At 43.5% G+C, this 18,474-nt stretch overlaps 3 protein-coding genes across 3 annotated transcripts; all 3 read left to right on the plus strand.

Moving 5' to 3' along the window:
• The first annotated feature begins 535 nt into the window (after window positions 1-535).
• LOC130317826 (uncharacterized) lies at window positions 536-1,794 on the plus strand. The gene is made up of 2 exons (XM_056552878.1): window positions 536-1,046; window positions 1,133-1,794. Exons 1-2 carry the CDS (start codon window positions 922-924, stop codon window positions 1,731-1,733), a joined length of 726 nt encoding a protein of 241 aa, XP_056408853.1. The 5' UTR covers window positions 536-921; the 3' UTR covers window positions 1,734-1,794.
• Window positions 1,795-6,828: 5,034 nt separating this feature from the next.
• On the plus strand, window positions 6,829-8,086 carry LOC130317831 (uncharacterized). The gene is made up of 2 exons (XM_056552883.1): window positions 6,829-7,339; window positions 7,426-8,086. Exons 1-2 carry the CDS (start codon window positions 7,215-7,217, stop codon window positions 8,024-8,026), a joined length of 726 nt encoding a protein of 241 aa, XP_056408858.1. The 5' UTR covers window positions 6,829-7,214; the 3' UTR covers window positions 8,027-8,086.
• A 3,171-nt stretch (window positions 8,087-11,257) lies between these two features.
• On the plus strand, window positions 11,258-12,515 carry LOC130317827 (uncharacterized). The gene is made up of 2 exons (XM_056552879.1): window positions 11,258-11,768; window positions 11,855-12,515. Exons 1-2 carry the CDS (start codon window positions 11,644-11,646, stop codon window positions 12,453-12,455), a joined length of 726 nt encoding a protein of 241 aa, XP_056408854.1. The 5' UTR covers window positions 11,258-11,643; the 3' UTR covers window positions 12,456-12,515.
• Window positions 12,516-18,474: the final 5,959 nt, after the last annotated feature.

An 18,474-nucleotide genomic window follows, 5' to 3' on the forward strand; every position in this document is an offset into this window, starting at 1 on the left:
CAACTCTTCCTCTACACTGGTCTTAATGAATCTCCCCCATAGAGGGAGATTTATCAAAACCTGCCCAGAGGAAAAGTTTCTGAGTTGCCCATAGCAACCAATCAGATCGCTTCTTTCATTTTTGAAAAAGCCTCTGAAAAATGAAGGATATTTTTGAGATTTTGGAAGCTGGGATACTCACTACACCCATGCATATCTAGATAATTAAGTATGGGGGGAACTTAAATTTATTTTTTAAATCACATGGAGTTTTGACTTTACTTCATTATGGTCGAATAAAGCACTTAAAGAGTTCCTTAAAATTAAAGATTCACTCTTTTGGATGAAAGGGCTTATTTATGTAAATCAATTATACGCTTTAGGTCAAATAAAGTCGTTTGAAGAGATAGCCCATAAGTGTGTGGGGGGAAGACAATCACAAACATTGTTTTTTACAAATAAGTAACACAGATCATAAAGCAATAAAAGGAGAGATTGGAGATTTCAGGGATTCTATATATAAGAAAAGTTTAATTAGACTATTTCCTTATGCAAAGTTGCTGTCTGGGCATGCTGGGAGTTGTGGTTCTGCAGCGGTTGGGGGTTCACAGCTTGAAGACCACTGCTATAGAGGGTGCAAATGTATCTGAGCCCTGGAACTCAAATAATGTGAAATATGAGATGATCAAAATGGAGCCCCTGCACTAATTACTTGGGTTCTGAGGTCTGTAAGGTCCATAGTAAAAACATCAGGTTCTGTCTATAGCAGATACTAAATCATGGCAGCTCAAAGAAACAAGCAGTCATTCTGACATGTCACATGTGATGTCATAGACAGCTGGAGGCCTGACATCCCACTGACAGCCGCCCGAGCCTTCAGTCTGTTCCAGTGCGATTAGTGAGAATAGTGAGATTAGCGTCTTCTTTTTCTACTTGTCTGAAATGGAGCTAAAAGGACTGGGGTTCGTCCCCCTCCTGTTGGCGTTTTGGTGTGCGGCCTGGCTTGCCACCAGCTACATCATGACGGTCGTCCTCGGCCATGCAGCCTCGCCACTGATGAGCATCAGGTAAGATAAACAAGCAAATGATTCTTATTTCATGGGTTGGGAGTGAGGAAATATCCATAATAACATTGGTTTCTTTTCCTTCACAGTGACGTGGGAAATGTCTTTCCCGAAAGCATATTATTCAGAATTGGATTTATAGGGACGTCCATTGGCACTTTGGTACTAACCTTTCTTATTTATAAGTATATGGTTATGCATACTGAAGAGTTCAGGGGTCATCAGGTCCTGATCCAGAGGATCCTGCTGGCCATTGTGTGGGCCTCCTGTTTTTCCACAGCTGTTATGCATGTATTGTCCCCCGAAGAATATCCCAGGATACACTTTGTCAGCACGATAATTTCCATTACATGTGAAGCCTTATACTACCTTGGGCAGTCCATCCAGATGTATAAATTACCAGGAGCAAAAAAAGTCATCCACCATAGTAGATGCACCTGCTGTGGCCTGACTTTTGTCTGTGTAGTTTTCTATTTTGGATATGAAACATTAAAGGAATTATTCCATAATGATGAAGACTGGGACGAGATCCGTGAAATCCCCATCATAATCATCGAGTGGGTGATGCTTCTACTGATCCTGATAAACATCGTGACCTATTATTCCACCATGCAGAGGTTATTGTTGACCGTCTCCAGAAACAGCTGCACACTCTCTCTTAGAGTAAAAATTGATGACTTCGGGGTGTAGACCACCACGGGGGCCATCAAGTGGACTTCTGGGAGAGATACTGCACAGGACACGGAAAACATCTAAAGAAGAATAACTGGGGGACTACATATGGTGCCAGTAATCATGACACAATAATATGAGCTGGTGATATTACCTATACAAAAAAAAAATAAAAAAAAATTATAAAAAAATATTGGTGTGTGAAGTGTAATACCTAGTTAGAAAAACAGAATCAAATTCATCATTATAACCCCCCTCTGCATTACCCTGTTTATTATTTTTCAAGCAAGCACTTTGTTCTAATTCGTCCACTCTCTGGCGTGCTCCTTGTATAAGGGGTTTGGGATACCCTTTTTGTTTAAAACGATCCTCCAGGTTCTCTAGTTGTTGTAGGTATTTTTGTGTGGAAGAACAATTCCTTCGGATTCTTTTCATTTGACCGAATGGAATGTTCTTCTTCCATTATTTAAGATGGCAACTGTTAAAGTCGAGGTATCTGTTTGCATTCACCTCCTTAAAATAGTTGGCAGTATGCGAACAGCCATCCTGAATATAGATATTTAAATCCAGGAACTCACATTTTTTGGGGGACTGATGCAGCGCTGCCTTTGGCAATTTCTGGCTCTGCTATAGCGCTTTTTTTGAGGGGGCGTGTCGGCTGCCCCTTCATCTGGCGGTCAACCTGCGCCGCCGGGACGCAGCGCCGCCGGGACCGCCTGGAGGACGTCGCTCGCAACGGGACCACTCGGGACACCGCATGGTCGGGTAAGTGATGCCGGGGGATGGGTAAGGGACACTTAGCAGAGCGGTGTGTGTCCCGATCCCCGTGATCGGGACTTACACACCGCGCTGCTAAATATTCTGATAGCGAAACGCTGCTATTAGCTAGTCAGAGTTGACCAGCTGATAGCAGCGATCGCTGGGGGGGGGGGGGGGTGGGGGATGAAACCCCCCGTGGTCGCATGGTAAGATGGCTGGCTATCAGTGATAGCCACCATCTTACCGGGCGCTGCGGGATGCCGCGAGTAGCGGCAAAAATGTTCATGACGTACCTGTATGTCATGGGTCGGGAACACCTTGCCACCCATGACGTACAGGTATGTCATAGGTCGGGAAGGGGTTAATGGTATAGAGAACTGTGTCTAGTGCATTAACTCTGATTTTTTGCCCATTGAAACCAGTAGGCCCATTGTGGTCTATGGGGAAAGCTGCTGAGTTGCCCATAGCAACCAATCAGATCGCTTCTTTCATTTTTGAAAAAGTCTCTGAAAAATGAAGGAAGTAATCTGATTGGTTGCTATGGGCAACTCAGAAACTTTTCCAGGAAAATATGCTGAGTTGCCCATAGCAACCAATCAGATCGCTTCTTTCATTTTGCAAAGGCATTGTGAAAAATGAAAGAAGCAATCTGGTTGCTATGGGCAACTGCACAACTCTTCCTCTACACTGGTCTTAATGAATCTCCCCCATAGAGGGAGATTTATCAAAACCTGCCCAGAGGAAAAGTTTCTGAGTTGCCCATAGCAACCAATCAGATCGCTTCTTTCATTTTTGAAAAAGCCTCTGAAAAATGAAGGATATTTTTGAGATTTTGGAAGCTGGGATACTCACTACACCCATGCATATCTAGATAATTAAGTATGGGGGGAACTTAAATTTATTTTTTAAATCACATGGAGTTTTGACTTTACTTCATTATGGTCGAATAAAGCACTTAAAGAGTTCCTTAAAATTAAAGATTCACTCTTTTGGATGAAAAGGGGCTTATTTATGTAAATCAATTATACGCTTTAGGTCAAATAAAGTCGTTTGAAGAGATAGCCCATAAGTGTGTGGGGGGAAGACAATCACAAACATTGTTTTTTACAAATAAGTAACACAGATCATAAAGCAATAAAAGGAGAGATTGGAGATTTCAGGGATTCTATATATAAGAAAAGTTTAATTAGACTATTTCCTTATGCAAAGTTGCTGTCTGGGCATGCTGGGAGTTGTGGTTCTGCAGCGGTTGGGGGTTCACAGCTTGAAGACCACTGCTATAGAGGGTGCAAATGTATCTGAGCCCTGGAACTCAAATAATGTGAAATATGAGATGATCAAAATGGAGCCCCTGCACTAATTACTTGGGTTCTGAGGTCTGTAAGGTCCATAGTAAAAACATCAGGTTCTGTCTATAGCAGATACTAAATCATGGCAGCTCAAAGAAACAAGCAGTCATTCTGACATGTCACATGTGATGTCATAGACAGCTGGAGGCCTGACATCCCACTGACAGCCGCCCGAGCCTTCAGTCTGTTCCAGTGCGATTAGTGAGAATAGTGAGATTAGCGTCTTCTTTTTCTACTTGTCTGAAATGGAGCTAAAAGGACTGGGGTTCGTCCCCCTCCTGTTGGCGTTTTGGTGTGCGGCCTGGCTTGCCACCAGCTACATCATGACGGTCGTCCTCGGCCATGCAGCCTCGCCACTGATGAGCATCAGGTAAGATAAACAAGCAAATGATTCTTATTTCATGGGTTGGGAGTGAGGAAATATCCATAATAACATTGGTTTCTTTTCCTTCACAGTGACGTGGGAAATGTCTTTCCCGAAAGCATATTATTCAGAATTGGATTTATAGGGACGTCCATTGGCACTTTGGTACTAACCTTTCTTATTTATAAGTATATGGTTATGCATACTGAAGAGTTCAGGGGTCATCAGGTCCTGATCCAGAGGATCCTGCTGGCCATTGTGTGGGCCTCCTGTTTTTCCACAGCTGTTATGCATGTATTGTCCCCCGAAGAATATCCCAGGATACACTTTGTCAGCACGATAATTTCCATTACATGTGAAGCCTTATACTACCTTGGGCAGTCCATCCAGATGTATAAATTACCAGGAGCAAAAAAAGTCATCCACCATAGTAGGTGCACCTGCTGTGGCCTGACTTTTGTCTGTGTAGTTTTCTATTTTGGATATGAAACATTAAAGGAATTATTCCATAATGATGAAGACTGGGACGAGATCCGTGAAATCCCCATCATAATCATCGAGTGGGTGATGCTTCTACTGATCCTGATAAACATCGTGACCTATTATTCCACCATGCAGAGGTTATTGTTGACCGTCTCCAGAAACAGCTGCACACTCTCTCTTAGAGTAAAAATTGATGACTTCGGGGTGTAGACCACCACGGGGGCCATCAAGTGGACTTCTGGGAGAGATACTGCACAGGACACGGAAAACATCTAAAGAAGAATAACTGGGGGACTACATATGGTGCCAGTAATCATGACACAATAATATGAGCTGGTGATATTACCTATACAAAAAAAAAATAAAAAAAAATTATAAAAAAATATTGGTGTGTGAAGTGTAATACCTAGTTAGAAAAACAGAATCAAATTCATCATTATAACCCCCCTCTGCATTACCCTGTTTATTATTTTTCAAGCAAGCACTTTGTTCTAATTCGTCCACTCTCTGGCGTGCTCCTTGTATAAGGGGTTTGGGATACCCTTTTTGTTTAAAACGATCCTCCAGGTTCTCTAGTTGTTGTAGGTATTTTTGTGTGGAAGAACAATTCCTTCGGATTCTTTTCATTTGACCGAATGGAATGTTCTTCTTCCATTATTTAAGATGGCAACTGTTAAAGTCGAGGTATCTGTTTGCATTCACCTCCTTAAAATAGTTGGCAGTATGCGAACAGCCATCCTGAATATAGATATTTAAATCCAGGAACTCACATTTTTTGGGGGACTGATGCAGCGCTGCCTTTGGCAATTTCTGGCTCTGCTATAGCGCTTTTTTTGAGGGGGCGTGTCGGCTGCCCCTTCATCTGGCGGTCAACCTGCGCCGCCGGGACGCAGCGCCGCCGGGACCGCCTGGAGGACGTCGCTCGCAACGGGACCACTCGGGACACCGCATGGTCGGGTAAGTGATGCCGGGGGATGGGTAAGGGACACTTAGCAGAGCGGTGTGTGTCCCGATCCCCGTGATCGGGACTTACACACCGCGCTGCTAAATATTCTGATAGCGAAACGCTGCTATTAGCTAGTCAGAGTTGACCAGCTGATAGCAGCGATCGCTGGGGGGGGGGGGGGTGGGGGATGAAACCCCCCGTGGTCGCATGGTAAGATGGCTGGCTATCAGTGATAGCCACCATCTTACCGGGCGCTGCGGGATGCCGCGAGTAGCGGCAAAAATGTTCATGACGTACCTGTATGTCATGGGTCGGGAACACCTTGCCACCCATGACGTACAGGTATGTCATAGGTCGGGAAGGGGTTAATGGTATAGAGAACTGTGTCTAGTGCATTAACTCTGATTTTTTGCCCATTGAAACCAGTAGGCCCATTGTGGTCTATGGGGAAAGCTGCTGAGTTGCCCATAGCAACCAATCAGATCGCTTCTTTCATTTTTGAAAAAGTCTCTGAAAAATGAAGGAAGTAATCTGATTGGTTGCTATGGGCAACTCAGAAACTTTTCCAGGAAAATATGCTGAGTTGCCCATAGCAACCAATCAGATCGCTTCTTTCATTTTGCAAAGGCATTGTGAAAAATGAAAGAAGCAATCTGGTTGCTATGGGCAACTGCACAACTCTTCCTCTACACTGGTCTTAATGAATCTCCCCCATAGAGGGAGATTTATCAAAACCTGCCCAGAGGAAAAGTTTCTGAGTTGCCCATAGCAACCAATCAGATCGCTTCTTTCATTTTTGAAAAAGCCTCTGAAAAATGAAGGATATTTTTGAGATTTTGGAAGCTGGGATACTCACTACACCCATGCATATCTAGATAATTAAGTATGGGGGGAACTTAAATTTATTTTTTAAATCACATGGAGTTTTGACTTTACTTCATTATGGTCGAATAAAGCACTTAAAGAGTTCCTTAAAATTAAAGATTCACTCTTTTGGATGAAAAGGGGCTTATTTATGTAAATCAATTATACGCTTTAGGTCAAATAAAGTCGTTTGAAGAGATAGCCCATAAGTGTGTGGGGGGAAGACAATCACAAACATTGTTTTTTACAAATAAGTAACACAGATCATAAAGCAATAAAAGGAGAGATTGGAGATTTCAGGGATTCTATATATAAGAAAAGTTTAATTAGACTATTTCCTTATGCAAAGTTGCTGTCTGGGCATGCTGGGAGTTGTGGTTCTGCAGCGGTTGGGGGTTCACAGCTTGAAGACCACTGCTATAGAGGGTGCAAATGTATCTGAGCCCTGGAACTCAAATAATGTGAAATATGAGATGATCAAAATGGAGCCCCTGCACTAATTACTTGGGTTCTGAGGTCTGTAAGGTCCATAGTAAAAACATCAGGTTCTGTCTATAGCAGATACTAAATCATGGCAGCTCAAAGAAACAAGCAGTCATTCTGACATGTCACATGTGATGTCATAGACAGCTGGAGGCCTGACATCCCACTGACAGCCGCCCGAGCCTTCAGTCTGTTCCAGTGCGATTAGTGAGAATAGTGAGATTAGCGTCTTCTTTTTCTACTTGTCTGAAATGGAGCTAAAAGGACTGGGGTTCGTCCCCCTCCTGTTGGCGTTTTGGTGTGCGGCCTGGCTTGCCACCAGCTACATCATGACGGTCGTCCTCGGCCATGCAGCCTCGCCACTGATGAGCATCAGGTAAGATAAACAAGCAAATGATTCTTATTTCATGGGTTGGGAGTGAGGAAATATCCATAATAACATTGGTTTCTTTTCCTTCACAGTGACGTGGGAAATGTCTTTCCCGAAAGCATATTATTCAGAATTGGATTTATAGGGACGTCCATTGGCACTTTGGTACTAACCTTTCTTATTTATAAGTATATGGTTATGCATACTGAAGAGTTCAGGGGTCATCAGGTCCTGATCCAGAGGATCCTGCTGGCCATTGTGTGGGCCTCCTGTTTTTCCACAGCTGTTATGCATGTATTGTCCCCCGAAGAATATCCCAGGATACACTTTGTCAGCACGATAATTTCCATTACATGTGAAGCCTTATACTACCTTGGGCAGTCCATCCAGATGTATAAATTACCAGGAGCAAAAAAAGTCATCCACCATAGTAGATGCACCTGCTGTGGCCTGACTTTTGTCTGTGTAGTTTTCTATTTTGGATATGAAACATTAAAGGAATTATTCCATAATGATGAAGACTGGGACGAGATCCGTGAAATCCCCATCATAATCATCGAGTGGGTGATGCTTCTACTGATCCTGATAAACATCGTGACCTATTATTCCACCATGCAGAGGTTATTGTTGACCGTCTCCAGAAACAGCTGCACACTCTCTCTTAGAGTAAAAATTGATGACTTCGGGGTGTAGACCACCACGGGGGCCATCAAGTGGACTTCTGGGAGAGATACTGCACAGGACACGGAAAACATCTAAAGAAGAATAACTGGGGGACTACATATGGTGCCAGTAATCATGACACAATAATATGAGCTGGTGATATTACCTATACAAAAAAAAAATAAAAAAAAATTATAAAAAAATATTGGTGTGTGAAGTGTAATACCTAGTTAGAAAAACAGAATCAAATTCATCATTATAACCCCCCTCTGCATTACCCTGTTTATTATTTTTCAAGCAAGCACTTTGTTCTAATTCGTCCACTCTCTGGCGTGCTCCTTGTATAAGGGGTTTGGGATACCCTTTTTGTTTAAAACGATCCTCCAGGTTCTCTAGTTGTTGTAGGTATTTTTGTGTGGAAGAACAATTCCTTCGGATTCTTTTCATTTGACCGAATGGAATGTTCTTCTTCCATTATTTAAGATGGCAACTGTTAAAGTCGAGGTATCTGTTTGCATTCACCTCCTTAACCCCTTAAGGACCGGAGGTTTTTCCGTTTTTGCATTTTCGTTTTTTGCTCCTTGCCTTTAAAAAATCATAACTCTTTCAAATTTACACCTAAAAATCCATATGATGGCTTATTTTTTGCGCCACCAATTCTACTTTGTAATGACGTCAGTCATTTTGCCCAAAAATCTATGGTGAAGCGGGAAAAAAAATCATTGTGCGACAAAATTGAAAAAAAAAACGCTGTTTTGTAACTTTTGGGGGCTTCCGTTTCTACGTAGTACATTTTTCGGTAAAAATGACACCTGATATGTATTCTGTAGGTCCATACGATTAAAATGATACCCTACTTATATAGGTTTGATTTTGTCGGACTTCTGGAAAAAATCATAACTACATGCAGGAAAATTAATACGTTTAAAATTGTCATCTTCTGACCCCTATAACTTTTTTATTTTTCCGTGTATGGGGCGGTATGAGGGCTCATTTTTTGCGCCGTGATCTGAAGTTTTTAACGGTACCATTTTTGCATTGATAGGACTTATTGATCACTTTTTATTCATTTTTAAATGATATAAAAAGTGACCAAAAATGCACTATTTTGGACTTTGGAATTTTTTTGCGCGCACGCCATTGACCGAGCGGTTTAATTAATGATATATTTTTATAATTCGGACATTTCCGCACGCGGTGATACCACATATGTTTATTTTTATTTTTATTTACACTGTGTTTTTTTTTTTATTGGAAAAGGGGGGTGATTCAAACTTTTAATAGGGGAGGAGTTAAATGATCTTTATTCACTTTTTTTTTTCACTTTTTTTTTGCAGTGTTATAGGTCCCATAGGGACCTATAACACTGCACACACTGATCTTCTATGCTGATCACTGGTTTCTCATAAGAAACCAGTGATAAACGATTCTGCCGGATGACTGCTCATGCCTGGATCTCAGGCACTGAGCAGTCATTCGGCGATCGGACAGCGAGGAGGCAGGTAGGGGCCCTCCCGCTGTCCTGTCAGCTGTTCGGGATGCCGCGATTTCACCGCGGCTATCCCGAACAGCCCACTGAGCTAGCCGGGATGCTTTCGGTTTCACTTTAGACGCGGCGTTCAACTTTGAACGCCGCGTCTAAAGGGTTAATAGCGCGCGGCACAGCGATCAATGCCGCGCGCTATTAGCCACGGGTCCCGGCCGTTGTTAGAGGCCGGGCCCGACCCGCTATGACGCGGGGCCACGCCGTGGCCCCGCGTTATAGATCGGGAGTGGACACATGACGTTCCAGTACGTCATGTGTCCTTAAGGGGTTAAAATAGTTGGCAGTATGCGAACAGCCATCCTGAATATAGATATTTAAATCCAGGAACTCACATTTTTTGGGGGACTGATGCAGCGCTGCCTTTGGCAATTTCTGGCTCTGCTATAGCGCTTTTTTTGAGGGGGCGTGTCGGCTGCCCCTTCATCTGGCGGTCAACCTGCGCCGCCGGGACGCAGCGCCGCCGGGACCGCCTGGAGGACGTCGCTCGCAACGGGACCACTCGGGACACCGCATGGTCGGGTAAGTGATGCCGGGGGATGGGTAAGGGACACTTAGCAGAGCGGTGTGTGTCCCGATCCCCGTGATCGGGACTTACACACCGCGCTGCTAAATATTCTGATAGCGAAACGCTGCTATTAGCTAGTCAGAGTTGACCAGCTGATAGCAGCGATCGCTGGGGGGGGGGGGGGGATGAAACCCCCCGTGGTCGCATGGTAAGATGGCTGGCTATCAGTGATAGCCACCATCTTACCGGGCGCTGCGGGATGCCGCGAGTAGCGGCAAAAATGTTCATGACGTACCTGTATGTCATGGGTCGGGAACACCTTGCCACCCATGACGTACAGGTATGTCATAGGTCGGGAAGGGGTTAATGGTATAGAGAACTGTGTCTAGTGCATTAACTCTGATTTTTTGCCCATTGAAACCAGTAGGCCCATTGTGGTCTATGGGGAAAGCTGCTGAGTTGCCCATAGCAACCAATCAGATCGCTTCTTTCATTTTTGAAAAAGTCTCTGAAAAATGAAGGAAGTAATCTGATTGGTTGCTATGGGCAACTCAGAAACTTTTCCAGGAAAATATGCTGAGTTGCCCATAGCAACCAATCAGATCGCTTCTTTCATTTTGCAAAGGCATTGTGAAAAATGAAAGAAGCAATCTGGTTGCTATGGGCAACTGCACAACTCTTCCTCTACACTGGTCTTAATGAATCTCCCCCATAGAGGGAGATTTATCAAAACCTGCCCAGAGGAAAAGTTTCTGAGTTGCCCATAGCAACCAATCAGATCGCTTCTTTCATTTTTGAAAAAGCCTCTGAAAAATGAAGGATATTTTTGAGATTTTGGAAGCTGGGATACTCACTACACCCATGCATATCTAGATAATTAAGTATGGGGGGAACTTAAATTTATTTTTTAAATCACATGGAGTTTTGACTTTACTTCATTATGGTCGAATAAAGCACTTAAAGAGTTCCTTAAAATTAAAGATTCACTCTTTTGGATGAAAAGGGGCTTATTTATGTAAATCAATTATACGCTTTAGGTCAAATAAAGTCGTTTGAAGAGATAGCCCATAAGTGTGTGGGGGGAAGACAATCACAAACATTGTTTTTTACAAATAAGTAACACAGATCATAAAGCAATAAAAGGAGAGATTGGAGATTTCAGGGATTCTATATATAAGAAAAGTTTAATTAGACTATTTCCTTATGCAAAGTTGCTGTCTGGGCATGCTGGGAGTTGTGGTTCTGCAGCGGTTGGGGGTTCACAGCTTGAAGACCACTGCTATAGAGGGTGCAAATGTATCTGAGCCCTGGAACTCAAATAATGTGAAATATGAGATGATCAAAATGGAGCCCCTGCACTAATTACTTGGGTTCTGAGGTCTGTAAGGTCCATAGTAAAAACATCAGGTTCTGTCTATAGCAGATACTAAATCATGGCAGCTCAAAGAAACAAGCAGTCATTCTGACATGTCACATGTGATGTCATAGACAGCTGGAGGCCTGACATCCCACTGACAGCCGCCCGAGCCTTCAGTCTGTTCCAGTGCGATTAGTGAGAATAGTGAGATTAGCGTCTTCTTTTTCTACTTGTCTGAAATGGAGCTAAAAGGACTGGGGTTCGTCCCCCTCCTGTTGGCGTTTTGGTGTGCGGCCTGGCTTGCCACCAGCTACATCATGACGGTCGTCCTCGGCCATGCAGCCTCGCCACTGATGAGCATCAGGTAAGATAAACAAGCAAATGATTCTTATTTCATGGGTTGGGAGTGAGGAAATATCCATAATAACATTGGTTTCTTTTCCTTCACAGTGACGTGGGAAATGTCTTTCCCGAAAGCATATTATTCAGAATTGGATTTATAGGGACGTCCATTGGCACTTTGGTACTAACCTTTCTTATTTATAAGTATATGGTTATGCATACTGAAGAGTTCAGGGGTCATCAGGTCCTGATCCAGAGGATCCTGCTGGCCATTGTGTGGGCCTCCTGTTTTTCCACAGCTGTTATGCATGTATTGTCCCCCGAAGAATATCCCAGGATACACTTTGTCAGCACGATAATTTCCATTACATGTGAAGCCTTATACTACCTTGGGCAGTCCATCCAGATGTATAAATTACCAGGAGCAAAAAAAGTCATCCACCATAGTAGATGCACCTGCTGTGGCCTGACTTTTGTCTGTGTAGTTTTCTATTTTGGATATGAAACATTAAAGGAATTATTCCATAATGATGAAGACTGGGACGAGATCCGTGAAATCCCCATCATAATCATCGAGTGGGTGATGCTTCTACTGATCCTGATAAACATCGTGACCTATTATTCCACCATGCAGAGGTTATTGTTGACCGTCTCCAGAAACAGCTGCACACTCTCTCTTAGAGTAAAAATTGATGACTTCGGGGTGTAGACCACCACGGGGGCCATCAAGTGGACTTCTGGGAGAGATACTGCACAGGACACGGAAAACATCTAAAGAAGAATAACTGGGGGACTACATATGGTGCCAGTAATCATGACACAATAATATGAGCTGGTGATATTACCTATACAAAAAAAAAATAAAAAAAAATTATAAAAAAATATTGGTGTGTGAAGTGTAATACCTAGTTAGAAAAACAGAATCAAATTCATCATTATAACCCCCCTCTGCATTACCCTGTTTATTATTTTTCAAGCAAGCACTTTGTTCTAATTCGTCCACTCTCTGGCGTGCTCCTTGTATAAGGGGTTTGGGATACCCTTTTTGTTTAAAACGATCCTCCAGGTTCTCTAGTTGTTGTAGGTATTTTTGTGTGGAAGAACAATTCCTTCGGATTCTTTTCATTTGACCGAATGGAATGTTCTTCTTCCATTATTTAAGATGGCAACTGTTAAAGTCGAGGTATCTGTTTGCATTCACCTCCTTAAAATAGTTGGCAGTATGCGAACAGCCATCCTGAATATAGATATTTAAATCCAGGAACTCACATTTTTTGGGGGACTGATGCAGCGCTGCCTTTGGCAATTTCTGGCTCTGCTATAGCGCTTTTTTTGAGGGGGCGTGTCGGCTGCCCCTTCATCTGGCGGTCAACCTGCGCCGCCGGGACGCAGCGCCGCCGGGACCGCCTGGAGGACGTCGCTCGCAACGGGACCACTCGGGACACCGCATGGTCGGGTAAGTGATGCCGGGGGATGGGTAAGGGACACTTAGCAGAGCGGTGTGTGTCCCGATCCCCGTGATCGGGACTTACACACCGCGCTGCTAAATATTCTGATAGCGAAACGCTGCTATTAGCTAGTCAGAGTTGACCAGCTGATAGCAGCGATCGCTGGGGGGGGGGTGGGGGATGAAACCTCCCGTGGTCGCATGGTAAGATGGCTGGCTATCAGTGATAGCCACCATCTTACCGGGCGCTGCGGGATGCCGGGAGTAGCGGCAAAAATGTTCATGACGTACCTGTATGTCATGGGTCGGGAACACCTTGCCACCCATGACGTACAGGTATGTCATAGGTCGGGAAGGGGTTAATGGTATAGAGAACTGTGTCTAGTGCATTAACTCTGATTTTTTGCCCATTGAAACCAGTAGGCCCATTGTGGTCTATGGGGAAAGCTGCTGAGTTGCCCATAGCAACCAATCAGATCGCTTCTTTCATTTTTGAAAAAGTCTCTGAAAAATGAAGGAAGTAATCTGATTGGTTGCTATGGGCAACTCAGAAACTTTTCCAGGAAAATATGCTGAGTTGCCCATAGCAACCAATCAGATCGCTTCTTTCATTTTGCAAAGGCATTGTGAAAAATGAAAGAAGCAATCTGGTTGCTATGGGCAACTGCACAACTCTTCCTCTACACTGGTCTTAATGAATCTCCCCCATAGAGGGAGATTTATCAAAACCTGCCCAGAGGAAAAGTTTCTGAGTTGCCCATAGCAACCAATCAGATCGCTTCTTTCATTTTTGAAAAAGCCTCTGAAAAATGAAGGATATTTTTGAGATTTTGGAAGCTGGGATACTCACTACACCCATGCATATCTAGATAATTAAGTATGGGGGGAACTTAAATTTATTTTTTAAATCACATGGAGTTTTGACTTTACTTCATTATGGTCGAATAAAGCACTTAAAGAGTTCCTTAAAATTAAAGATTCACTCTTTTGGATGAAAAGGGGCTTATTTATGTAAATCAATTATACGCTTTAGGTCAAATAAAGTCGTTTGAAGAGATAGCCCATAAGTGTGTGGGGGGAAGACAATCACAAACATTGTTTTTTACAAATAAGTAACACAGATCATAAAGCAATAAAAGGAGAGATTGGAGATTTCAGGGATTCTATATATAAGAAAAGTTTAATTAGACTATTTCCTTATGCAAAGTTGCTGTCTGGGCATGCTGGGAGTTGTGGTTCTGCAGCGGTTGGGGGTTCACAGCTTGAAGACCACTGCTATAGAGGGTGCAAATGTATCTGAGCCCTGGAACTCAAATAATGTGAAATATGAGATGATCAAAATGGAGCCCCTGCACTAATTACTTGGGTTCTGAGGTCTGTAAGGTCCATAGTAAAAACATCAGGTTCTGTCTATAGCAGATACTAAATCATGGCAGCTCAAAGAAACAAGCAGTCATTCTGACATGTCACATGTGATGTCATAGACAGCTGGAGGCCTGACATCCCACTGACAGCCGCCCGAGCCTTCAGTCTGTTCCAGTGCGATTAGTGAGAATAGTGAGATTAGCGTCTTCTTTTTCTACTTGTCTGAAATGGAGCTAAAAGGACTGGGGTTCGTCCCCCTCCTGTTGGCGTTTTGGTGTGCGGCCTGGCTTGCCACCAGCTACATCATGACGGTCGTCCTCGGCCATGCAGCCTCGCCACTGATGAGCATCAGGTAAGATAAACAAGCAAATGATTCTTATTTCATGGGTTGGGAGTGAGGAAATATCCATAATAACATTGGTTTCTTTTCCTTCACAGTGACGTGGGAAATGTCTTTCCCGAAAGCATATTATTCAGAATTGGATTCATAGGGACGTCCATTGGCACTTTGGTACTAACCTTTCTTATTTATAAGTATATGGTTATGCATACTGAAGAGTTCAGGGGTCATCAGGTCCTGATCCAGAGGATCCTGCTGGCCATTGTGTGGGCCTCCTGTTTTTCCACAGCTGTTATGCATGTATTGTCCCCCGAAGAATATCCCAGGATACACTTTGTCAGCACGATAATTTCCATTACATGTGAAGCCTTATACTACCTTGGGCAGTCCATCCAGATGTATAAATTACCAGGAGCAAAAAAAGTCATCCACCATAGTAGATGCACCTGCTGTGGCCTGACTTTTGTCTGTGTAGTTTTCTATTTTGGATATGAAACATTAAAGGAATTATTCCATAATGATGAAGACTGGGACGAGATCCGTGAAATCCCCATCATAATCATCGAGTGGGTGATGCTTCTACTGATCCTGATAAACATCGTGACCTATTATTCCACCATGCAGAGGTTATTGTTGACCGTCTCCAGAAACAGCTGCACACTCTCTCTTAGAGTAAAAATTGATGACTTCGGGGTGTAGACCACCACGGGGGCCATCAAGTGGACTTCTGGGAGAGATACTGCACAGGACACGGAAAACATCTAAAGAAGAATAACTGGGGGACTACATATGGTGCCAGGAATCATGACACAATAATATGAGCTGGTGATATTACCTATACAAAAAAAAAAAAAATTATAAAAAAATATTGGTGTGTGAAGTGTAATACCTAGTTAGAAAAACAGAATCAAATTCATCATTATAACCCCCCTCTGCATTACCCTGTTTATTATTTTTCAAGCAAGCACTTTGTTCTAATTCGTCCACTCTCTGGCGTGCTCCTTGTATAAGGGGTTTGGGATACCCTTTTTGTTTAAAACGATCCTCCAGGTTCTCTAGTTGTTGTAGGTATTTTTGTGTGGAAGAACAATTCCTTCGGATTCTTTTCATTTGACCGAATGGAATGTTCTTCTTCCATTATTTAAGATGGCAACTGTTAAAGTCGAGGTATCTGTTTGCATTCACCTCCTTAAAATAGTTGGCAGTATGCGAACAGCCATCCTGAATATAGATATTTAAATCCAGGAACTCACATTTTTTGGGGGACTGATGCAGCGCTGCCTTTGGCAATTTCTGGCTCTGCTATAGCGCTTTTTTTGAGGGGGCGTGTCGGCTGCCCCTTCATCTGGCGGTCAACCTGCGCCGCCGGGACGCAGCGCCGCCGGGACCGCCTGGAGGACGTCGCTCGCAACGGGACCACTCGGGACACCGCATGGTCGGGTAAGTGATGCCGGGGGATGGGTAAGGGACACTTAGCAGAGCGGTGTGTGTCCCGATCCCCGTGATCGGGACTTACACACCGCGCTGCTAAATATTCTGATAGCGAAACGCTGCTATTAGCTAGTCAGAGTTGACCAGCTGATAGCAGCGATCGCTGGGGGGGGGGGGGGGGGGATGAAACCCCCCGTGGTCGCATGGTAAGATGGCTGGCTATCAGTGATAGCCACCATCTTACCGGGCGCTGCGGGATGCCGCGAGTAGCGGCAAAAATGTTCATGACGTACCTGTATGTCATGGGTCGGGAACACCTTGCCACCCATGACGTACAGGTATGTCATAGGTCGGGAAGGGGTTAATGGTATAGAGAACTGTGTCTAGTGCATTAACTCTGATTTTTTGCCCATTGAAACCAGTAGGCCCATTGTGGTCTATGGGGAAAGCTGCTGAGTTGCCCATAGCAACCAATCAGATCGCTTCTTTCATTTTTGAAAAAGTCTCTGAAAAATGAAGGAAGTAATCTGATTGGTTGCTATGGGCAACTCAGAAACTTTTCCAGGAAAATATGCTGAGTTGCCCATAGCAACCAATCAGATCGCTTCTTTCATTTTGCAAAGGCATTGTGAAAAATGAAAGAAGCAATCTGGTTGCTATGGGCAACTGCACAACTCTTCCTCTACACTGGTCTTAATGAATCTCCCCCATAGAGGGAGATTTATCAAAACCTGCCCAGAGGAAAAGTTTCTGAGTTGCCCATAGCAACCAATCAGATCGCTTCTTTCATTTTTGAAAAAGCCTCTGAAAAATGAAGGATATTTTTGAGATTTTGGAAGCTGGGATACTCACTACACCCATGCATATCTAGATAATTAAGTATGGGGGGAACTTAAATTTATTTTTTAAATCACATGGAGTTTTGACTTTACTTCATTATGGTCGAATAAAGCACTTAAAGAGTTCCTTAAAATTAAAGATTCACTCTTTTGGATGAAAAGGGGCTTATTTATGTAAATCAATTATACGCTTTAGGTCAAATAAAGTCGTTTGAAGAGATAGCCCATAAGTGTGTGGGGGGAAGACAATCACAAACATTGTTTTTTACAAATAAGTAACACAGATCATAAAGCAATAAAAGGAGAGATTGGAGATTTCAGGGATTCTATATATAAGAAAAGTTTAATTAGACTATTTCCTTATGCAAAGTTGCTGTCTGGGCATGCTGGGAGTTGTGGTTCTGCAGCGGTTGGGGGTTCACAGCTTGAAGACCACTGCTATAGAGGGTGCAAATGTATCTGAGCCCTGGAACTCAAATAATGTGAAATATGAGATGATCAAAATGGAGCCCCTGCACTAATTACTTGGGTTCTGAGGTCTGTAAGGTCCATAGTAAAAACATCAGGTTCTGTCTATAGCAGATACTAAATCATGGCAGCTCAAAGAAACAAGCAGTCATTCTGACATGTCACATGTGATGTCATAGACAGCTGGAGGCCTGACATCCCACTGACAGCCGCCCGAGCCTTCAGTCTGTTCCAGTGCGATTAGTGAGAATAGTGAGATTAGCGTCTTCTTTTTCTACTTGTCTGAAATGGAGCTAAAAGGACTGGGGTTCGTCCCCCTCCTGTTGGCGTTTTGGTGTGCGGCCTGGCTTGCCACCAGCTACATCATGACGGTCGTCCTCGGGCATGCAGCCTCGCCACTGATGAGCATCAGGTAAGATAAACAAGCAAATGATTCTTATTTCATGGGTTGGGAGTGAGGAAATATCCATAATAACATTGGTTTCTTTTCCTTCACAGTGACGTGGGAAATGTCTTTCCCGAAAGCATATTATTCAGAATTGGATTTATAGGGACGTCCATTGGCACTTTGGTACTAACCTTTCTTATTTATAAGTATATGGTTATGCATACTGAAGAGTTCAGGGGTCATCAGGTCCTGATCCAGAGGATCCTGCTGGCCATTGTGTGGGCCTCCTGTTTTTCCACAGCTGTTATGCATGTATTGTCCCCCGAAGAATATCCCAGGATACACTTTGTCAGCACGATAATTTCCATTACATGTGAAGCCTTATACTACCTTGGGCAGTCCATCCAGATGTATAAATTACCAGGAGCAAAAAAAGTCATCCACCATAGT

This window comes from Hyla sarda, unplaced genomic scaffold, assembly GCF_029499605.1.
Source record: "Hyla sarda isolate aHylSar1 unplaced genomic scaffold, aHylSar1.hap1 scaffold_2037, whole genome shotgun sequence".
In the NCBI taxonomy this organism is placed as follows: Eukaryota; Metazoa; Chordata; class Amphibia; order Anura; family Hylidae; genus Hyla; species Hyla sarda.

What these genes read in the sequence shown, in the direction of transcription:
- LOC130317826 (XM_056552878.1), top strand. Translation starts at nt 922, where the DNA reads ATGGAGCTAAAAGGACTGGGGTTCGTCCCCCTCCTGTTGGCGTTTTGG. An exon ending in TCGCCACTGATGAGCATCAG is followed by an intron (nt 1,047 to 1,132) that starts GTAAGATAAACA and finishes TTTCCTTCACAG; the next exon opens with TGACGTGGGAAATGTCTTTC.
- LOC130317827 (XM_056552879.1), top strand. Translation starts at nt 11,644, where the DNA reads ATGGAGCTAAAAGGACTGGGGTTCGTCCCCCTCCTGTTGGCGTTTTGG. An exon ending in TCGCCACTGATGAGCATCAG is followed by an intron (nt 11,769 to 11,854) that starts GTAAGATAAACA and finishes TTTCCTTCACAG; the next exon opens with TGACGTGGGAAATGTCTTTC.
- LOC130317831 (XM_056552883.1), top strand. Translation starts at nt 7,215, where the DNA reads ATGGAGCTAAAAGGACTGGGGTTCGTCCCCCTCCTGTTGGCGTTTTGG. An exon ending in TCGCCACTGATGAGCATCAG is followed by an intron (nt 7,340 to 7,425) that starts GTAAGATAAACA and finishes TTTCCTTCACAG; the next exon opens with TGACGTGGGAAATGTCTTTC.